The sequence below is a fragment of the Panthera pardus genome, unplaced genomic scaffold (assembly GCF_024362965.1).
Source record: "Panthera pardus isolate Hobbes unplaced genomic scaffold, ASM2436296v1 HiC_scaffold_8, whole genome shotgun sequence".
Taxonomy (NCBI): domain Eukaryota; kingdom Metazoa; phylum Chordata; class Mammalia; order Carnivora; family Felidae; genus Panthera; species Panthera pardus.
In genome coordinates this window covers 124,233,614-124,253,239 of record NW_026527013.1, presented here as the reverse complement: position 1 = coordinate 124,253,239, position 19,626 = coordinate 124,233,614, and the positions used below count along the sequence as shown (strand labels likewise).

The following is a 19,626-nucleotide window of genomic DNA, read 5'->3' as shown; positions in this document are numbered from 1 at the left end:
AGGGTTGTAAAATAAGCTACAACCTACACATTCAGCAACATAATGATAGAACCCAGCAACTGGAGTTCTATTCGTGGCTCTCACTCCCCACCTGTTGTACTGTCTTACCTTTGCGTTAGGGGGAAAAAGAAAAGCTTCCTCTACTTCTAATCATTGTTCTGCAAACAAAACCCACAAATACATTTCATGAGCAAAGACCTTCACAAGATCCAAAATGGATGAGATCCTCTTGCTCCTCATTCTAGATATGTTAGAGGCACCAGACATGTCTTGATATTTTAGAAAAGCTTTATGATTAAGAGCCAAAAATCTTTTTAGTTTTTTAATATAAGTTGTGGTATAGCTACAATAGGTAGACTTTTTGCATCTTTGAACATAATTTATAATAATATTAACTATTTTAGGGGCACCTGAGTGGCTCAGTTGGTTAAGCATCCGACTTCAACTCAGGTCATGATCTCACGGTTCATGGGTTCGAGGCCCATGTCAGGCTCTGTGCTGACAGCTCAGAGCCTTGAAGCCTGCTTCAGATTCTGTGTCTCCTTCTCTCTCTAACCCTCCCCGACTCATGCTCTCTCTCTCTCAAAAATAAACAATAAACATTAAGAAGTTGAAAAATAAAAATAATTGTATTAACTACTGATTTAATTGTGCATTTGTCAAAATTCATGGAATATGTATAAAAAGAGAACAAGTTTCACTATGAATAAATTAAAAATTAATGCATTAATTTTTTTAAAAAAGTAAATTCTAAAATGTAATGATGACCTATTATTATATTAGAAAAAATAATTCTATTAGCTGGTATTTAGAGTCCATCAAATAACTTACTTCCTTGGAAATTTAAGAGCTTTTTCTGAGTTGGGAAATTATAGAACTGAAAAGGTTCTAATAAGCCCTTCCCGCCAGAAGCAGGACAGGACCCCAGTTCTCCTCAGCCTGGCCAGTGACCTTTTGCCCACCACAATGCCCCCTAAGGGATACAGAACACATCTGCATGCTCTAAAACTATCCAGAACAATGTAGTAGCAAAGGAAAAACTTTTAAAAATACCAGAAACTTCACTGCACTTTTCCTAGTGCTTAGTCAAATGCTTTTACTTACTGATAGAAACTTAGAGTAAACATCCAGTTTGGTTATAAATGAAATCTTGCTTCAACATATGAAAATTTTTGCATTGGAAAAAATCCTTACAGCCTGATGTTTTTCTGGCATGTGTTCTGTTCTTTCAGTTAGCGGCCTTAGTTATTAAAGACAGCTGTGTCCATTGCTTATGAATATTATGGATGCTGAAAACCTAATAACAAAACCAAAAATTCTCAAGAGTCCCCTCCCTCTACTTTTCTTGAACTTGAAGCTGAAAAGAAACACATTTCCCACCAATGTCAAGAACTCTCACTCCTGTCATCTACCAATCACATTCATAAACTCAGATTGGTATGGGAAAAGAACCCTAAAGTCAACACAGCCCTACAACCAAAATGTGAAAGTATATTAAAGCTTGTTTTGTCAGATTAAAGCATGAAAAAAAGTAAGATGTGTATCAATATGAATGATGTGGTGAGAGTAATTCTTCATACTCATTTTGAAATTAAAAAGTAACTTTTCTATTATTGAATTTTTGTTCTTAAAACATGACCAAAGTATACTCCTTTGTAAGGAATAACTGCTTTTACTGATGTTTTGATTACATTACAAATTTATCTTTAATCAGACCGAAAATGAAACAGGTATGTTTTTTCCCCTCACTAAAGAGAATGTCATGGACAAACTATGGCCTTTGTTTTTGTTCATTATGAGTAGCAGTTTTTTGTGTGTGTTTAACTCCAGCAATATTCAGAGGTTTAAAAAGTCCCCACATAGGACATCTGGAATAGAATACTGTTAATCATGATCAGATTGTCTGATGCTGATGTGTATCATAGGGAACAGAAGAGGCCCTAGAACAAAACAGCAGTGCACAGAACTGTGCGATAGATAATATTTGACACTGGATATAACTTGGGTTGTTTATACATTTCATGGTGCTCCTTGTACAGAAGGTTCATCCAGATCCTGGAGGCCTGTCCCCTTTCCAAATAGCAAAATCTGCTTGATATTTCAAGCTGGACCTTCTAAACCACACTAAGTATTTAGGTGGGTTTACAAGGGATGATTCACTGCACTGACTCAGTGTAGGCTCAGGGATGAGCTTTAGAAGACAATGTTGGATGTGTTCAGGGGAAAGATTCTTCTGCGTGGCTCCCTGCGATCCCAACACATTGCTGCTTACATTAAACAAGTGGTATCATTTAAAATTCCACTCAAAGGGAATGGTGGTAATTGAAGCCATTCACAGGACCACAAAAGCACTGCCACCCTCCAAATTGAACATTTGAATGACATTTAAAAGGTGCCAAAATGTGTAATCAATTCATTCAAAAGATAATTCCTGAATATCTCATGTGTACAGAACTCTGGGATGGTTATTCAAGGAGAGACCAAGATGGCAATGAAAGTGAGCTACACTACTTTATTAAAACAGGCTATCGTGCTGAGATACTGATGAGAATCAAAGCACAGCAGCTTAAGGATGTCTGGAAATGACAGGGAGAATGGAAGCAGAAGGGAAAGGAAAAGGGAAGGAAGAGCACAGGGAGGGGAGGGGGAGCCATAAAGCAGAAACAAGGAGCAGACCCATAGTACTAATTTTTTAAAAAATTAAGTTTTCGTGGTAATAACAAAAAAACAAAACAAAACAAAAGATCAAAACATCTGGAAATATTCTAAAGTATCACAACACGGATGTTTTATTCTATTTTGTTGACAAAATGGAGTATTTCTTTCTACTTTTATTAATAGATGTTTCCTTTCCCTTCCTCCCACACCACAGAGAGATACTTTCTGACACTTGCCCTCCCATGAGGCTGAGGCATCACCCTCACCCCTCCCTCTGAACACTGCCACTTGGAAGTCTCCTTGTCAGTTTTTGGAATGCCTGGGTGGCTCAGTCAGTTAAGTGTCTGACTCTTGATTTCAGCTCAGGTCGTGATCTCAGGGTCATGAGATCAAGCCCCACGTTGGACTTCACACCGGGCATGCAGCCTGCTTGGGATTCTCTCCCTCTCTCTCTCCCTCTCTCTCTGCACCTGCCCTCCCCTCTCTCTCTCTCTCTCTCTCTCTCTCTCTCTCTCTCTCTCTCTTTCTGTCTCTGTCTCTCTGTCTCTCTGTCTCTCTCTCAAAATAAATAAACTTAAAAATTAAAATAGAATAAAATAAAATACTTTAGATTGGATTCTCTTCCCTCTACAGATTTATCATAAACCCTTCAAGTCACTATGCTCAATGAAAGAAAAAAGTGAATATGTAGCTTATTGCCTTCAAGATTGAAACAAAGTCCCAAGTAGGAAGGTAGAAGGCTCTATATTGTATAACTCATTTCCAAGAACATGGATACTCCAATCAGAAAGTGTAAGACCAGGCATTTAGTCAAATATTTACTGTTTCCTACATTCAAGACACTGCACTCAAAGGTGTAAGGCACGTTATGCTTGTCCACAAGAAACAAAATCTAAACCACAGAATGAGGGAAGGTAGGAAAGAATGGAAACAAGAGTCCCAGTGGAATAACAGCCTGAGAAGGGATCAGGAGGGATCTTTCACACTCTGAGCCACGAGACAAAGAGAAACCTGTGGGGAGACAGAGAGACTGCAGAGCTGTGGGTTAGGAAAGAGGCATTGTAGAAACTCAAAGAATAGCTTCACTTTAGCCTAGGAACAGGTACAGAAGATCACTGTCTCAAAATGAAGGGGTCAGAGGTGGAAAGAGAGGAGCTTAAACAAAGAAAAGTCTCAGATTAATTACATTTGAGAGGTAACAATGTAGACTCACATTTTGTTAATATATTTGGATCAAGATCGGAAGAGAAAAGATTGGAAGAACACACAGGATTTTTGGCAAGCTCTGCCAGTATCCAACATGCAACATACACACTAAGGTACAACTATACACACAGCATTTTTGTCTGTGCTTTTAAAAACACACCTTTGCATAACAAGGAGGAGATGAATATCCTTCATACTTACATACATACATTCAATAGAACTTTAAGCACTCGGTACAAAAATGAGAAATAAAAACACAAGTTACAGAAAAAATACAACAGACTTTGACATATGAATAATATTCAGTTTCAGAAGTAAAATGTCAATGAAAACAAGGTTTACAAATGAAAAAACACTCTTGGTGCAAGACACCTATGTGTTGAAGATTGAGGTGGAAATTAGGGCATCACTTACATGAGTTATTTTAGCAACACACACACACACACACACGCACACACACACAGAAGTGTTCGTATCCTTGACCCGTTAATTATACTTCTATGAATTTAGCCTAAGAAAACAATCAGAGAAACAAAGAAAGATTAATTTTCAAAGATGTTTGTTGCTTACTCATAACCGTGAAAACTGAGAACAGCATTAGTTTTTTAATACCAAAAAAAATGACTAAATAATTCATAGTATACTGATAGAATATTATGTAGCTATTAAAAATATTTTTCAATTTTTGGTGACTTTTTAATGAGATGGAGATATGTTCACAATATAATGATAAATGAAAATAACCAAGATACAAGACTGCATATACAATGTGATCCTATCTAGCTTTATAACTATATGTAAATATGGAGAAAAAAGGTTGGAAGGAAATGTATCAAATCCTATGAACAGTGATTATCTTTGAATTGTACAGTTGTTTCTATCTGTCTTGTCAGATAGAATCCCACCTGGAATTTTTATAATTATATAATTATATATAATATTATATTCTATACAAATTATATAATTTATATAGTTGGTACATATTATCATATAATATCATCTTATACTTTGTACACGAAAAATGCTGCAGGGTGGTTCAATTTGGGATGCATTTTTAATATACCCAAGTCAATAGATTATAATTGTCTGGAGATAAAAAAGAAATCTTCTTCATCTTTGAGTGCTCAGTGCCTAATATACTAACACATAGCAGACAACCATCGTTAAATTAATAATGGTTGGCTGGCTGTAGAGATAAATGATGGATGAAAAGATGGAAGGAGGAATGGCTAAACAGGTGGGAAATTCTTCAGCATTTAGTAAAATCAATATCCTTCCTGGATTTTTAGGAGATAAAGGGGGCTCATCATTGTGACAGAACTTAAAGAGTATAAAAGGGAGAGGGGAAAAATTGACGGAATGATCTTTGCAAGGATACAATGGGATAAGATTTAACCAATCGAGCTCATTTTCTTACCAAACTCTACTCAAATATGTAAATGCATCTGCTTTTAGATGGATAGGAGAAAAGCAACTGCTCAAAAGCAATCATACAATTGCCCCTTCATTCTACCGAGAGGACAAATATCCACTCACAGAACCACTGAAACTCATGTCCAGGGGAACCCAACTCCTCTGTATTATCTCTAAAGAAGGCTCTCCCAATTGCTGCTTCAACTCTGTTGGTGACTACTGTAAGGGATAGATAGGCCCCATCAGATAAACATTTATTTCTATCTCTTCAGAAGCAGAGGCAGTGAGACTGGCTCTGTCCCAGCAACTATCACATGTTCTTTGTGTATTCATAATTTCTTGGCGAGGAAACACACTATAGATCACAGTGTCTCTGTTCTCCAACTGATGTGAGGGTAACAGATATGTGTTCTTCATCCACTCTGGCATCATGGTGACATATACTTAGGCTGAATGCCCAAGGCTGAAATCTGGTATGAGTTTAAACTTTCTTAGACTTGTGAACTTCTGAGAGAGAAGTGTAATTCACACTTTTATTGTGTTTGTACCTCTTGCACCAAAATTGCACCAAAAATGCTCACCTCACCATTATTTCTCTCTCAAAATGTCTGGTTGCTCTTCACTCCATAGATTCAAATGGCATTTCCCACTTCCAAATGCCTATAATCAGACATAATATCTCAAAATTACACTGATTGGTCAGGGGGAGGGAGGGTAGATGAGAGAGAAATGACATGTGGCTTTATAATCAAGCAGTTCAAGATTTCAATTCTTTTTAGCTCTTTGATCTTAGGCAAGCTTTTAAACTCAGAATCTCAGTTTCTTCACCAAAAAAAAAAAAAAATGGGGCTAATACCTCCCTGGATTGCAAGACAATTTTGAAAATTAATGTGAAATCATTACATGTATCTGGCACAGGATACACACAGTAAAAGTAGCTTTTACTATCAATAATGCTCCTGTAAATAAATCATTTGCTATCTCTTTTCAAAGTATGTGTTTTCCTATAAATGTTCAACTGTCATCTAGAAAAACTGTCATGTTATGTAGAAAAATAACTTTATAGGCTGCTTCAGTTATAAATTATATAAAGAAATAAGCATAAGGAAGCTTAGAAGCCACAAAAAATAAAGACATATATAGGGACTAAAATCTAGGATTTGGACTGAAAACACATGAGGCAGGGCTAAAATAGGATTTCAAATATACAACAGTTATCCCCAGACTTTTTAACATCAAAAAAAGTAAGCTTCCTGTTGATGTCAGGAACTCCTTAAAAGTACTCAACTAGTAATACAGATAACTCAACGAGGCTCATGAACTCTTTAAGATCCCCCTTGGAGCCCTGGCCTCGCTGTTCCCACCAATTCTAGACTAGTATATCATATGAGTCTATCAGTATACCACTCCAAATCAAGACCTTACAGTGAAAAACCCACCTTAAACTAGATCCTGCCACCCAAAGCTCATAAATATCTCACCTTTGCCTTCTTCCTTCTAAAACATTATTTTAAACCTCTGTCAAGGTAATGACCAATAAACACAGTAAGCAAAAAACTTGGCTTTGCCTTACAAACAGGTTACTTTGGTGGCATTTTCAAGAAGCAAGAATTTGACACCCCCATGACAACAGTTGTACATTTATGGATTCTATCTAAAGAGAATGGCATTACAATAGACTTTCCAATAGAAGTCTTAGCTGACAGATTACAACTGCTCCGATTCATTCTAACATAAAACACCAGGATTCAGAACCTCATGATCTAGCCAAAAATAAGTATAGCACCAGCTACTTCTCTAAGCAAGTTGGAGGCCCCTCCTAGTGGTCAAGTGCTATCCACATCTTAAAGAAAAGACTCTTTTTTTCAACTGACTATTCAAAACCAGGAACTTTTTGTCCTCAGGGTGCTGGTACATACACAATGCAAAACAGAACATTCCAACAATTATACCAACACTTCAGACTACTTTTGAAAACTATTCTGAAGGTTTGGGGCCCACACTATTTAGATAAACTGCCCACATTAATCCAATTCACTCGATAATTGCTCAATTCTCCAATTTATTGCCCAGATGTAGCCAAATTTCTCCCTGTGGATAAGGAAGATATAATGACAGCCTGTGTCTAAAATGTGCCAAATTGCACATATTACAACAAGTAAGGGAGAGGCCCTGTGAGAAGTTTCAGGCACGGAGGGTCCCAAGTCCCCATGCAGGAGGAACAGCCGTGTGGATGGGAATATGTAACTTGGATTGCCGTGGCATCACGTGACCACAGAAATAATGAGATGTCTCAATGCTTCCTATTGTAGGGAAGTGCAATCCAAAGCCGAACACACTGGAACAGGGAGAGGTCAGACATGTCTCCCAGGGCAAGGTCAACTCTAAAAGTTGCGAATCATGCTCTCTTTTCAAAGCTCTGCCACAGCAAGTGGTCCTGACAGTTGGCAAGTGCTTCCTGCGGTTGCATCTTCCTGCTGCCATGAGTAGTAGGAATCTTTGAGGCTTAAAGTGCACGTTCCAGAGAAGACCTCTCCAGGGAAGTCATCTGCATTCCATACAAAGCAATTTATTATAAGTGCTACAGCAGCTGAACATAAATCCATCTTCCTTTCTGAGCTCATCTACTGTGATGTGCATCTCTCTATTCCCTGCTGAACTTGCAAAGACTAAACGTGCAGGGGGAAACTAAATTAGCAGAGTGGAGAGAGAGGCAATGGGGAAAGAAAGGAAAATCAAACTCAGCAGTCATTTGTTCATAAATTCAGCAATTACTATGTATGCCCATTACATATCAAGCACTAAGGATACAAACCATTTTTCCCTCATGGAGTCAAATACAATCGTCACAAACAAACAAATCTAATTATAAATCATTTTAAATGTTTGGGAAGTAAAGTATGGGCTGCCCTAAAAGGTTTAGCAACATGACCTGATCTCATCTTGAGAATCAGACCGAGTTTCCCTAAAAAGGAAATGTTTGGGCTTCCGAGTACGGGATAAGTGGGTATTAGCTAAGCATGGGGGGTGATAAGGAGAAGAAAGGAGAGAAAAGGCAGCCCAGGTAAAGGCTATGAGATATTAGACCATGCTCCTCAAACTTTATTTGGCAAGTAAATCCTCCAGGGAGCTTATTAAACTCCAGATTTCAATTCAGTAGGTCTGGGGTAGGGCCTGGGCTTCTGCATTTTTAACAAGCTGTCAGGTAAGACCAACACTGCTGGTTGGGTCCACGCTTTGAGTCATGAGGATCCTGAAGATCTGCCCAGGGGCCAGAGCAGACAGAATGTGGGAGGGCCACAGATGAGGCCAGAGAGCTTGGGGAGAGGTCGGGCCAAGCCAGGCTGTGCAGAACATCTTAAGGAATTTGGTCTAAGAGGAACGGGAACCATGAAGATCTCCATTTTCTTTGTTCTCTCCAAATAACCTTCTTAGGAGTTTCACTTTCCCTGGGAGACAGCACTTTGCAATATCTAAAGTGTAAGTGAGAGCAAAGGTGTTTATGGACTTCATGGCTTCTAAGAGCCAATAAAGTACAGCTCCTTCATCACAGACAGCCCATTAACAACCCATGTTTATTAGTAAAAATCCTCTGAACTTAATACGCCTTTGTCAGCAAAAGTAATTGATCTTGGCCAGTTAATTTGGCTCGTTTTGCAGACTGAGGACTTGCCACTCTTTTAAGAGTATCCTACAACTCTGTGGGCTTTACTCCCTTCGGTAAGGAATTTCCAAGAACGCTGAGCCCATAGGGTTCTTAAAATAGTTTACTAAAAAAGAACACAAACATCTCTCATTGGCACCTTGGTCTTTAGTCTTACAAGTCTGAAGACATTGGGTTTTACAGAAATGTCTGTGCCAACTGCCACCATCCTGTTCCCTGAAAACTTGACCAAACAAAGGCAAACGGAACTGCATGCTGTTCAGTTAGGCAGGTAGTAAAAAATTCAAACTTAAACAAAAAAGAAACAGATGCATGCTTTAACCAATGCTCGGTATACTTTATAAACAATTCTGTGCTTGGTATACTTTAACCAATGCTTGGTATACTTTATAAACAATTCTTTGCTTCTGTGTTAGGAAAGAATCCTCCTCTTTCCATTTTAAAAGGAGCATAGGACCTGTTCACACTGAACACGTGCCATAGGGAACGCACTCCAGTATGACTCAGACAACTCTATAGAACAGCCAGAAGCACTCCAGTTTTCACCCCCCTGATTAGTACTAGGGCTCTGGAGAAGTAATTCTCTTGGCTCTCTTATTTATGTAATGGGTACATGGGGGTTATACAGTTTAACAAGGGATAGTAAAGCGCTGCATTTTTCTGTGAGTCACGATGATATTCACACCTAAAAATGTTAGATGCTCTGCTTCTGGAATGAGTAAGAGCAAGAGGTTGTGAAATCCTCCCCAGATATCGTCACGCATTAGCATGCTCTCAACTGTCTGGAATGCCGTATATACTGGAATGCCTGCCCTACATCGAGGATGTAAAATCATGCGCAAGGCATCTGTTTCATTATCTAAGGAATCCATCTCAATAAGATGAAATGTCTTTTCTGGTGGTCTGCCCCTGTCACCACATCACAAAAACACGGGTAGACCATTTTCACAAATTCGGAGAGTGAAACAAAAAAGGGCCGAATGTAAAATGTAAGCCACATGGCACCACTTGGCTTATGTGATATCTCCTTGAGAGCGAGGAGCACCTCGGAGAGTTGGTAAGTCATCCGTCAGAGACGGAGTACACACGGGGGATGCCTCACACGTGCATGACTCTGTATGGGGTGCTCCCAGGCAGGCAGAACTCTAATGAGAACGGGATATCTACCTACAATAGATTCTCCTAGGCAAGAAGGCGCGGGTCAGCTCTGAAGGGCAGAATTGTCACTGGAAGAGAAGCGATTACTGGGTTTCAGTGTCCTACGTCATAAGACAGCAATAGAAAAGAAGAATACTAGTGACACTGAACACTCACAGTGCTCAGTGGCGAGGTTAGAAAGACATGCAGAAGCTACAACCTGCTACCTGGAAGTGTGTGTGTGTGTGTGTGTGTGTGTGTGTGTGTGTGTGCATGTGTGTGGGTGCGTGTGTGTGTGTGTGTATGCACGCACATGTGAGAGAAGGAGGAAGGGAAAGACGGCAGGTGAGCTAGCCAGTGAGAGCCGTGAGCCTTAGGAACACAAATGAGAAAACTGCGGTTGCTACCATCTGGGGAATGAAGTGGTCACCGAGTTAGTTGCAGTGGGGTGGTGATAACCGACTTTGAAAGCTCAAGCACTCACCAGGTGAAGAAGGAAAAGAAAGGAGTTCCAGACCAGGCCAGCAGCATGAGCAAAGGAAAACACTGATGGTCCAGTGTTCTAAAGACATGTGCATGCATATATACATATGGGTATATGCATGTGTATGCACATATATACATACATATTCAGAGACATGAAAATATTAATGCATAGTTCATGTGTGTACATGTGCCATATACATATACAAATATGCCGTAGCTGACTATGTTGCTGCCCCACCTCCATCCTCTCACCCTTACCACATGAGTGTGCATGCCAGACTCCCAACGGCCAGCACCTGCGCTTCTTCCTCTCATTGCTAGAGGCCACTTTGTCACCGGAGTGGCAGGCTCATATTGGTACCCAATCAAGACCCCTCTGGAGTAGAAGGGAGTTGCTGTAAACATATCTCATGTTCTTCACCTCTCAGCAGGAAATTCTGAGGCATGAATCTCATACTGGCTTCCAAAATTTGCCCGGCAGGAGTGCACTCTGGTCGGGTACAAGGATACTTGCTTGGTTGGGTACAAGGATACTTGCTTGGTGACACCCCCTCGCCAGGGTGCCTCCCCTCCCTCCCCAGAGTCATCACTACACTCCTCTGCCAGTGTCCTCTCTAAGGAAATGACTTACATGTAAATCCTTATCTCAGGGCCTGTTTCTGGGGGAATCCAAACTTGGACATGTAAATGTGTGTGTTTGCATTTATATTTATAAGCATGTTTACATAGATTTGTATAGTTATGTGGATATATACACTTGTAGATATAGACGTACACACATACAAATATATATGCACACAGATACCACATACATACCCCTGGGCCAGTCTGTACATTTGCAATGTTACTTCTAAAGCAAACATCTGTAGTCATCACTTTCAAGAACAGGGCCATTTGCTGCCAAGACATTATCTTTTTTTTTTCTTTTAGGGTACTACATCAAAAGGCAGCAAAGTGAAAGAATATTAAAAATGAGGTTATTTTAATAACAAGCTACAAAAAGACAAAGCTTACACCTCAAATTTTTGTGTCCACAAAAAGAAAAACTGCCCTCAGGGCCCTCCTCATATCCAAGCCTTCATACAAATGTCCAATCCCCAAGCAAGAGCTCCCTCCTCTCTTCTACTTATCTTATTAGCTTAAAAACTGACATTAGGAACATAAGAAAAAGCCATTCACTGCCCCTCATGTGTTAAGGGTGGCAACACAGAGAGCTAGAAAGAATACAGGATTAGGAAATTAGGAAATTAAAATACAGGAATAGAGAAAAGATACAGAATATATGTCTGGAGAAGACTCACTAGCAGGAAAGCTTTGGCAAGTAACATCTCTGGATTTTTATTTCTTCAACTGAAAATGGAAGCAGGACTTCCAGGCGCCTGAACTTGGCTCTCAGGTATGTTTTGTTCAGCATGCTTGTGTTTACAAACACAAGAGATCTGAATGCCTTGAGCACATTTGAGTTTGTGACCCCTGTACATATAATTCCTAAACTCATTCGCAGTTCCCAACATTGGATAACTTTGTGTGATTGTCACCAGTAAAACCGCAGCAGCCTTCCATCCTCCTGCCACCTGCTGAACTTCCTCTCCAAGGAGGCTTAGCTGCCTAACCTTGGCCCACCTTTATGGAAAAGACAATTCATACAGATGCAGATTTAAAATTTCCTACTGAAATGTGTCTTGTTTTTCTTCAATTTACCCAAAAGAATGAGACTAAATTTAAAAAAAAATTATCAGAAAACTTTACCAACATGGAAGAAATAAAATTAAGACATGGGCAGCAGTTAATGGCTTATTTACATAAAAATAACATAAAACTATTTAAACATAATTAGCAAGAGGAGAAAAACATGGCAGTTGAGTCTGAATATGCAAACTTCTGTTTATCAGGAAATTACTTTTGTATTTTTGTATATTATTATAGTATTATGGGTATTATATACCTCATATTACATACTTTTTATATACTCTTCTCTCTGCCTCCCTTCCTTTCTTTCCTTCTTTTCCCCCATACAAAAACCATCACTCCTGGTCATGTTTACCTTAATATGGACTGTCTAGGTTGTGTGTGCATGTCTGATGTAGGGAGAGGGAAAGACTTTAGAAAAGACATGCAGAGAAATGGCAAATGCTAAGACTATGATTTATGATGGTTCACATTTGATTCTACTTTGGTGAAATTAGGATACTGAAGTTCTCTATGTATGTTTTTTTTTAATATTCTGATATGCATACTATATGTTCTTCATTATAAAAGATTAAAAGTTTTAAAAATATATGGTTGTGCTAACTCCCTACTGTAAATAACCTGGAGCACTGCATAAGACTAGATTCCCCATCGTCACCATTACCATCATCACCACCAATGATCTTACTCCAAATTTAAAATACATTTATTAAAAAGATCCCTTTAAAATTATAGCATACGCCAAGTTTCTTCTTTCATTCCTAAGCACTCTGAAGCTATCCTCAGTATATGAATTCAAGTCAAAAATTCTTAGAAAGGCAAGTCTATGGCTTTGTCCCTACTCTGCTCTGAATCCACAGTTTAGTGGCCATTTCCTCCAATCCATCCCACCCCCTGCCAGTGAAAATGACCAAGCCTCAGATTAGGTTCTCTCACCCCACAGAATACACTGAAGCAAGCTGCACTTATCCCCATCTGCTTCCCATCTGACTACATTGAATAACTCTACAGCTGCCTCAGCCAGAAGCTTCTCTGCCCCAAAGAAGAGAGAACCCAAATCTTCCCAAAGAAGAAGGCAGTGGAGGGAAACCAGCCTCCCTCCCTCAGTCTTCATTCAAACCAGTGATTCTCAACCAGGTGTGATCTTCCTCTCCAGGAGACAATGTGACAACATCTGAAGACATTTCTGGTTATCATAACTGAGGGGTGTAAGTGCTATTGGCACCTAATGCGTCATAACCAGGGATGATGCTAAACACCCTACGATGTACAAGACAGTCCATACCACAAAGAATTACCCACCCCAGAATTGCAAGAGTGCCAAGATTGAGAAACCTGCCCTAGAGCAGCAGACTTTTTCCTTGGGTCCACATCTGGAGGGAGAGGAGGAAAGACTGTAAAGAAACTCAAGGCTGTTCTTGGTGGATCTCACCCACAATGAACCAGAAGGGACACCCTTAGAACATCCAGGGCAGTACTTACAACACAGGAACACCTGGTACATTTGTTTCCTTCTGGCTGAAATTCCTCCCCTTCTCGGTACTGCACACCCTCAAACACACAACCTAGAAAGCAAAGAAAAGTTTAGAATTAGGGCATGAGCCTTTGCTCAGCTTGACACGATGCTTCTGTCCACTGCTCATCCATCTCCCTCATCTAGCTCCCACCTCCACCTCCACCTCTACCTGGCAGAGTATCCTCTTTAACCAGGGGACAAGATCGCTTCATAGTTTAAAAAAAAAAAAAAAAAAAAGTACAAAAGAGTGACAGGAGTCCAGAAACCTGAAGATGCTAGAAAGCGAATAAGATGATGGAAGCCAGGTCAGCCCAAGGGGGAGCACTGGATAGTGGCGAGCCCTACAAGTCTAAGGAACTCCCCATGACCACCCTGACCACAGCCAGGGGAACTAAACCCCAGAGGGGCTGGAAGAGGCAAACAGGAGAAGGCCAAGTGAGAGAAGTCCACAATGAGCCACACCCAGCAAATGACACAAATGACATGACCACTTGGTGAGTATCCAGGGAATATCCAGCCTCTGTTAGGCTCTTTGTATCCCTGATCTCATTCCATCTTCACAGTGAGTCTACAAAGTGGGGACTCTTGTAATTATCTCCATGGATGAGGGAAATATGGCTGAGAGAGAGGAAGTAATTCCCCCAGTAGGCAGGTGGCAGCGCTGATATTCAAACTCAGCTCTGACCTACCAGTTGCACCACACACAGGTTCGGGCACCAGGGCAGGAAGGGGAAAAGGCAGGGCAGGAGATGCCACACAGTTTTTCAGACCTACCCTATGTGATATTAAAAAGGCTTAGCCACTAAGTTTGGCTAAAACTAGGATGAAAAGCCCAGGAGGTGTCTCCAATTCAGAATGATCCTCAGGACACTGCTGTATTCTTTTTTTTTTTTTTTTTTTAATGTTTATTCATTTTTGAAAGAGAAAGAGAGAGCAGGGGAGGAACAGAGAGAGAGGGAGACACAGAACCCGAAGCAGGCTCCAGGCTCTGAACTGTCAGCACAGAGCCAGACGCGGGGCTTGAACCCATGAACCATGGGATCATCATGACTTGAGCTGAAGTCAGATGCTTAACTGACTGAGCCACCCAGGTACCCAGGACACTGCCGTATTCTTAAGAAATCCCACAAACGACTTGAAACACAGGCTGACCAGTAACCCCTGTGCCAAACAGGCCATGAGAAGACTGTCAGCTTATGGCTGACACTTTCCTCAGGACTGTCTTCACAAGATGCTTTGCCAGAATAGCTGAGGTCACTTTCCACATGGTAGACAGTGTCGGAATGAACACAGTAGTGCCAATAATCAGCAAAGGGGGCTCTTGTGAGAGACTGACTCATGGCCCTGAGAGTATTTAAAGGCCTGCCACCTGAAGTCATCGACAGAACTCACCAAACTCTTGAAGCAGTTGGTTCTTGATAAAAGGAAACAAGTATTACCCATAACCACCTAATCTGGCTACAGGACCTATTCATTTTAAATCTAGATATGGAGCCCTTTGTTCAACTGAAAGACATGAAAACAAATGCTACTGAGTCTGAAGCTAAATCACTGAGGGAAACTGTGGTTTTAAAGTCTATTTGATACCCACACCCAGAGCTAGCACACAACCACCTCTTTGCTGTTCCTGCTGATGCAGAAAGACTCAGTAAACTTGGGTCCCTCCCAGAGGCTGTATCTCAGCATTGTTAATGATGGCAGGTGCCCAGTTGTCTCCTTTCAAAGCACGCTTCCAACAAAGGGTCTTCAATTCTTTCATGTGTTTGCACACTGGTTTTGTCACAGATTGCCAGACAGATCAACCATAACAATCTACATTTGACAACTTAAATAAAGGAATTTTAAATGAAAATTCTATGTAAACTGTTCCCATCACAACCCACCATCACTGAGTAAAGAGTCAGACAAAAGGAAAGAACCGACAACAAGAATGTCCTGAAATCTGTTTCAGGAAGAAGCCGACCGCAGACTGTACGTGTTTGTCATTATGCAGAATACCATTCTGTGATCAATGACAGATGTCAGTCCTTCTGAATTACCAAGGAGAATACCCCATGGCTTTCCTTGACTGTCCCTACCTAGACTTGGCTGAGTCCTCCCTCCCAAGACAAATGATAATACAGTCTGTATGTGGCCTCTTCTGAGTCTTCTGATTTACATCCCACAGGTTGGCCTTTGAAATTAAAGACAGAGAACAGAGTTGATTCTTGACCCCATCACCAAAGGCACACAGCCTGCCGAGGTGTCAGGGGGCCAGCGTGTGGCCCTGGCAAGCTAGCTTTTAAAGATTTGTCTCCCAGGGCATCTGGAACCAAGCAGAACAATTATTACGGTGTGCGTTTGGGGCGGAGGGGAGTAGTAGGCAGTGTAGTATAGTGGCCAAGAAAGAAAAGGGACCAGGCCCCAACTCTAACTCACAGGCCTTGGAGAGGTCCTTATTCTCACTAGATCTAATTTCTTCTTGTGCGAACTGCGGACATAACTCATCCCTCCCTGGACGGTCAGGAGGGCTTAGCACTGCAGTATGTGGAGGCACAGAGTTCAGGCTTTCCTTCTAGGGAACTCAACCAAAAGCCAAGCGAAAGAAGCAGTTGCTCAAATATGATAACTTCAACTGCTGGAATAAACTCACTCAGCTCTTTGTATACCCACATTTTCAAAGGCAGCCTAAAAACATGACGATCTCGTAACTGAGGAGGAATGTTACATACACTGAGTTGATTCTGTACCAATAAAGCAGCAGTCTCTTCAACACAACTGAATTCATATTTAAGAGCTACAATAAATTTTAAATCTACATGGCATATAAAATTTGCTCTGTTATCAGTCTTAAGCTTGCCGGTGTATAGGAATTATCTGGGAGGCCTGGATTCCGCCCTCAGAGATGCTGATGGAACTGGTCTGAAATGCAGCCAGGGCATCAAGATTTATTTTTTAAAGCTTCCAAGGTGATGTTAATGTGCAGTCTAGAGAACTACTGATCTAACTTAATAAGGCCCCTTTAGGCATTTAAGGGTATGGTTACATAATACAAAGCATCTAATGCATTCAGAGGCAAAAGGAACACAAGCTAACTGTTTGATAGATACAAAATGATTGGATTATGGAAAGAAATCTTTTACTTTCCACCAATTTTTGGCCTTCTTGTAAGCTCATCCAAGAATACAAGCTCCACAGAAATCCCAATGTGAAAAGGAAATCTGGCTCAAAAAAAGACTGTCCAGGGAACTCAGGAAGGTTAGAGGTAGTGGAGAGCAGCTGTCTTTACTGTCATTCAAAGATGAGAAAAAACTGGATTCTCTGATAGGGACTCAGGTCCAGGCTGATCTCAGACTGTATTTGGGTGGGGGAGGGGAAGCAGCTGCCTGCAGAGGGAGCAGGGCTCATGTTTGCAGAGCATCTCAGCATAGTACTGAGCCATTCCCCAGGAAGGTTTGCAGAACAGAAAGCCCCTTGGAAACTGGGTACTGGTTGTGAGTATCGCCTCCAGTGAGGAAAAGCACTGAGAGTAAAACCAAAACTCAGAACATCTGTCTGAGAGCATGGGCCAGGGGCTTAAAGGATCAGAAAAAAATCTCTCACCTCAAAATCCCTGGGCTTGTACCTAAGGGCAAGAAAAGATGCAGGAGGCCTTTGTAATCCTGTTCAGAAAAGTAAAAGGAAACACTCTAGCCACTGGAAGGGAAAGATCCTTTGCTGTCAGCTAGGCAGTGGGGCCCTCTAAAAAGACAGTGGATTCAACTCATTGCACCACACCGAAAATTGAGACCGGCAAAACCCTAAGCTAAATTCACTTAGGGACCCAGCTCTCAGTTTTCAGAAAACATCTGGTCACCTCATCACCAAGGCAAGCTCTAGCCAAGATACTGCAATATGAAGCAGTAAAAAGACATTTCTGGAAACAAGAGAAAGCCACAGCTTTTCCTTCCAAAGTAAGCGTTACCTGTGGCCCTGTGGAGTGGAAAGCAGGCCTCTGGAGCCTGGAGCACCCACGTGCCAAGACCTACAGCACATTGCATTCACGCTGGGCACACCAGAGAGTCCAACCGGACATTTCTGTGCAAAAGGAGTTTGCTCTCTAAACCCGTTATGTACACAGCCACAAAGTGAGGAAAGTTCCAGTCAGGAGGGGGAGAATCCTGCACTCTTGAGAGAGCTCACGGAGATTTCACAGTGATGTGCTCAGGGAGTCTAGCAGCCTTCCCTTCCTGAGAATGTTACCTGGACATGTGGGGCAGCACGTTCCCAGATGCTTGGAAGGGTTTTTACAATGAACAACACATCGCACCTCAGACTCTGTGACAACACCTTCCTGAAAAACAGAACGCCACAAACATGTCAGCCCAGAATTCCCATTGAGGAGCGATTCACTTTGGGCAAGTAACCCAGGGAATAGGGGAAGAGTCCAAACACAAGAGTGCAAAGGAAGGTGGGTGACAAGCCCAGAGGACATTGCACAAATGAGGTCACATCTCCCGGCTCACACCCCTGATGGTTTCGAACTCAGGGCACAAATCCTGTCTTGACCCTGCCCTCAGTCTTTCTCTTTGGCTCAAATTTCTTTCTTTTAAATCTAGTATTTAAGACCGTCCTACTGCCAGTCGGTAGTTGACAGAGTCTAGCGTTCATCCACAATTGTTTTAAGTTGTCAACACTTACTCTATTTTCTATAATTGTTATTCTACTTTAAGCCATTAATTATGAGGCACAGAGTATGAGCATAATACCCCAGCCTGGCATCTGGAGACCTAATTCTTTTTTTTTTTTAATTTTTTTTAACATTTATTTATTTTTGAGACAGAGAGAGACAGAGCATGAACGGGGGAGGGTCAGAGAGAGGGAGACACAGAATCGGAAGCAGGCTCCAGGCTCTGAGCTGTCAGCACAGAGCCTGATGCAGGGCTCGAACCCACAGACTGTGAGATCCTGACCTGAGCCGAAGTCGGCCGCTTAACCGACTGAGCCACCCAGGTGCCCCTGGAGACCTAATTCTTTACCACACTTCTAGAAATAACAAGGCCATCTTAGGAGTTTCACTCAGCCTCACATAGAAAGCCTGGCTCTCAAAAATCAAATGATGAGATTAGATAAAACTACTTTTTTAAAATAATTTTTTAATGTTTATTTATTTTTGTGTGTGTGTGAGAGAGAGAGAGAGTGGGGAAGGGGCAGAGAGAAAGGGAGACACAGAATCCGAAGCAGGCTCCAGGCTCTGAGCCGTCAGCACAGAGCCCAACACGGGGCTCAAACTCATGAACCACAAATCATGACCTGAGTTGAAGTCGCACACTTAACTGACTGAGCCATCCAGGCGCCCCAAGATACAACTACTTTAAAGTTCAAACTATATATGGAAAAATAGAGCCTTTAGATCTTAATGATGAAATCAAATGACTCACTTGCAAATGGATCTTGGGATTCTAGTATTTTAATGTCAATTGAAACATTTTTTACATTAATTTTCAGAGTTAGCCTTTGAAGAATCTTCTCCATATTCTCTGTCCATTTTATAAGTGGATTTTGTGTGTGTGTGTGTGTTTGATTTTGTTTTGCAGGGAGGGGTGGCACATGCTAAGAAAAAAAATTAACAATTTGACAACTGGATATTTTTCTTCATCCTGTCTGCTACCATATTATCTCAATCCAACAAGGAAAGTTATATCCTAAATATCTTCGTATCTGTCAGGCCTGAAGATTCCACTACCAGAGGAATTTATTGTGGTCTATATCACATTTGGAAAAGAAAAGAACAACAGTCAAAATATCACAGTATACCACATCAAAAAAGGATCTGTGCTTCAGTTATATAACTGAAGCAATACAAAAAGCTATGGCCCAAGATCAATTTCCCTTCAGT

At 41.1% G+C, this 19,626-nt stretch overlaps 1 protein-coding gene across 4 annotated transcripts in view; it reads right to left on the bottom strand.

Moving 5' to 3' along the window:
- BMPER (BMP binding endothelial regulator) overlaps nt 1–19,626 on the bottom strand; it is a 248,380-nt gene that overhangs the window by 168,671 nt on the left and 60,083 nt on the right. For all 4 annotated transcript variants that reach the window (XM_053898436.1, XM_053898433.1, XM_053898435.1 and 1 more), the window contains 2 exons: nt 17,991–18,081; nt 13,736–13,818 (listed from right to left, as the gene is read on the bottom strand). In XM_053898436.1, coding sequence (XP_053754411.1) covers nt 13,736–13,818; nt 17,991–18,081 — 174 coding nt within the window. The remainder of the gene's footprint in view (nt 1–13,735; nt 13,819–17,990; nt 18,082–19,626) is intronic.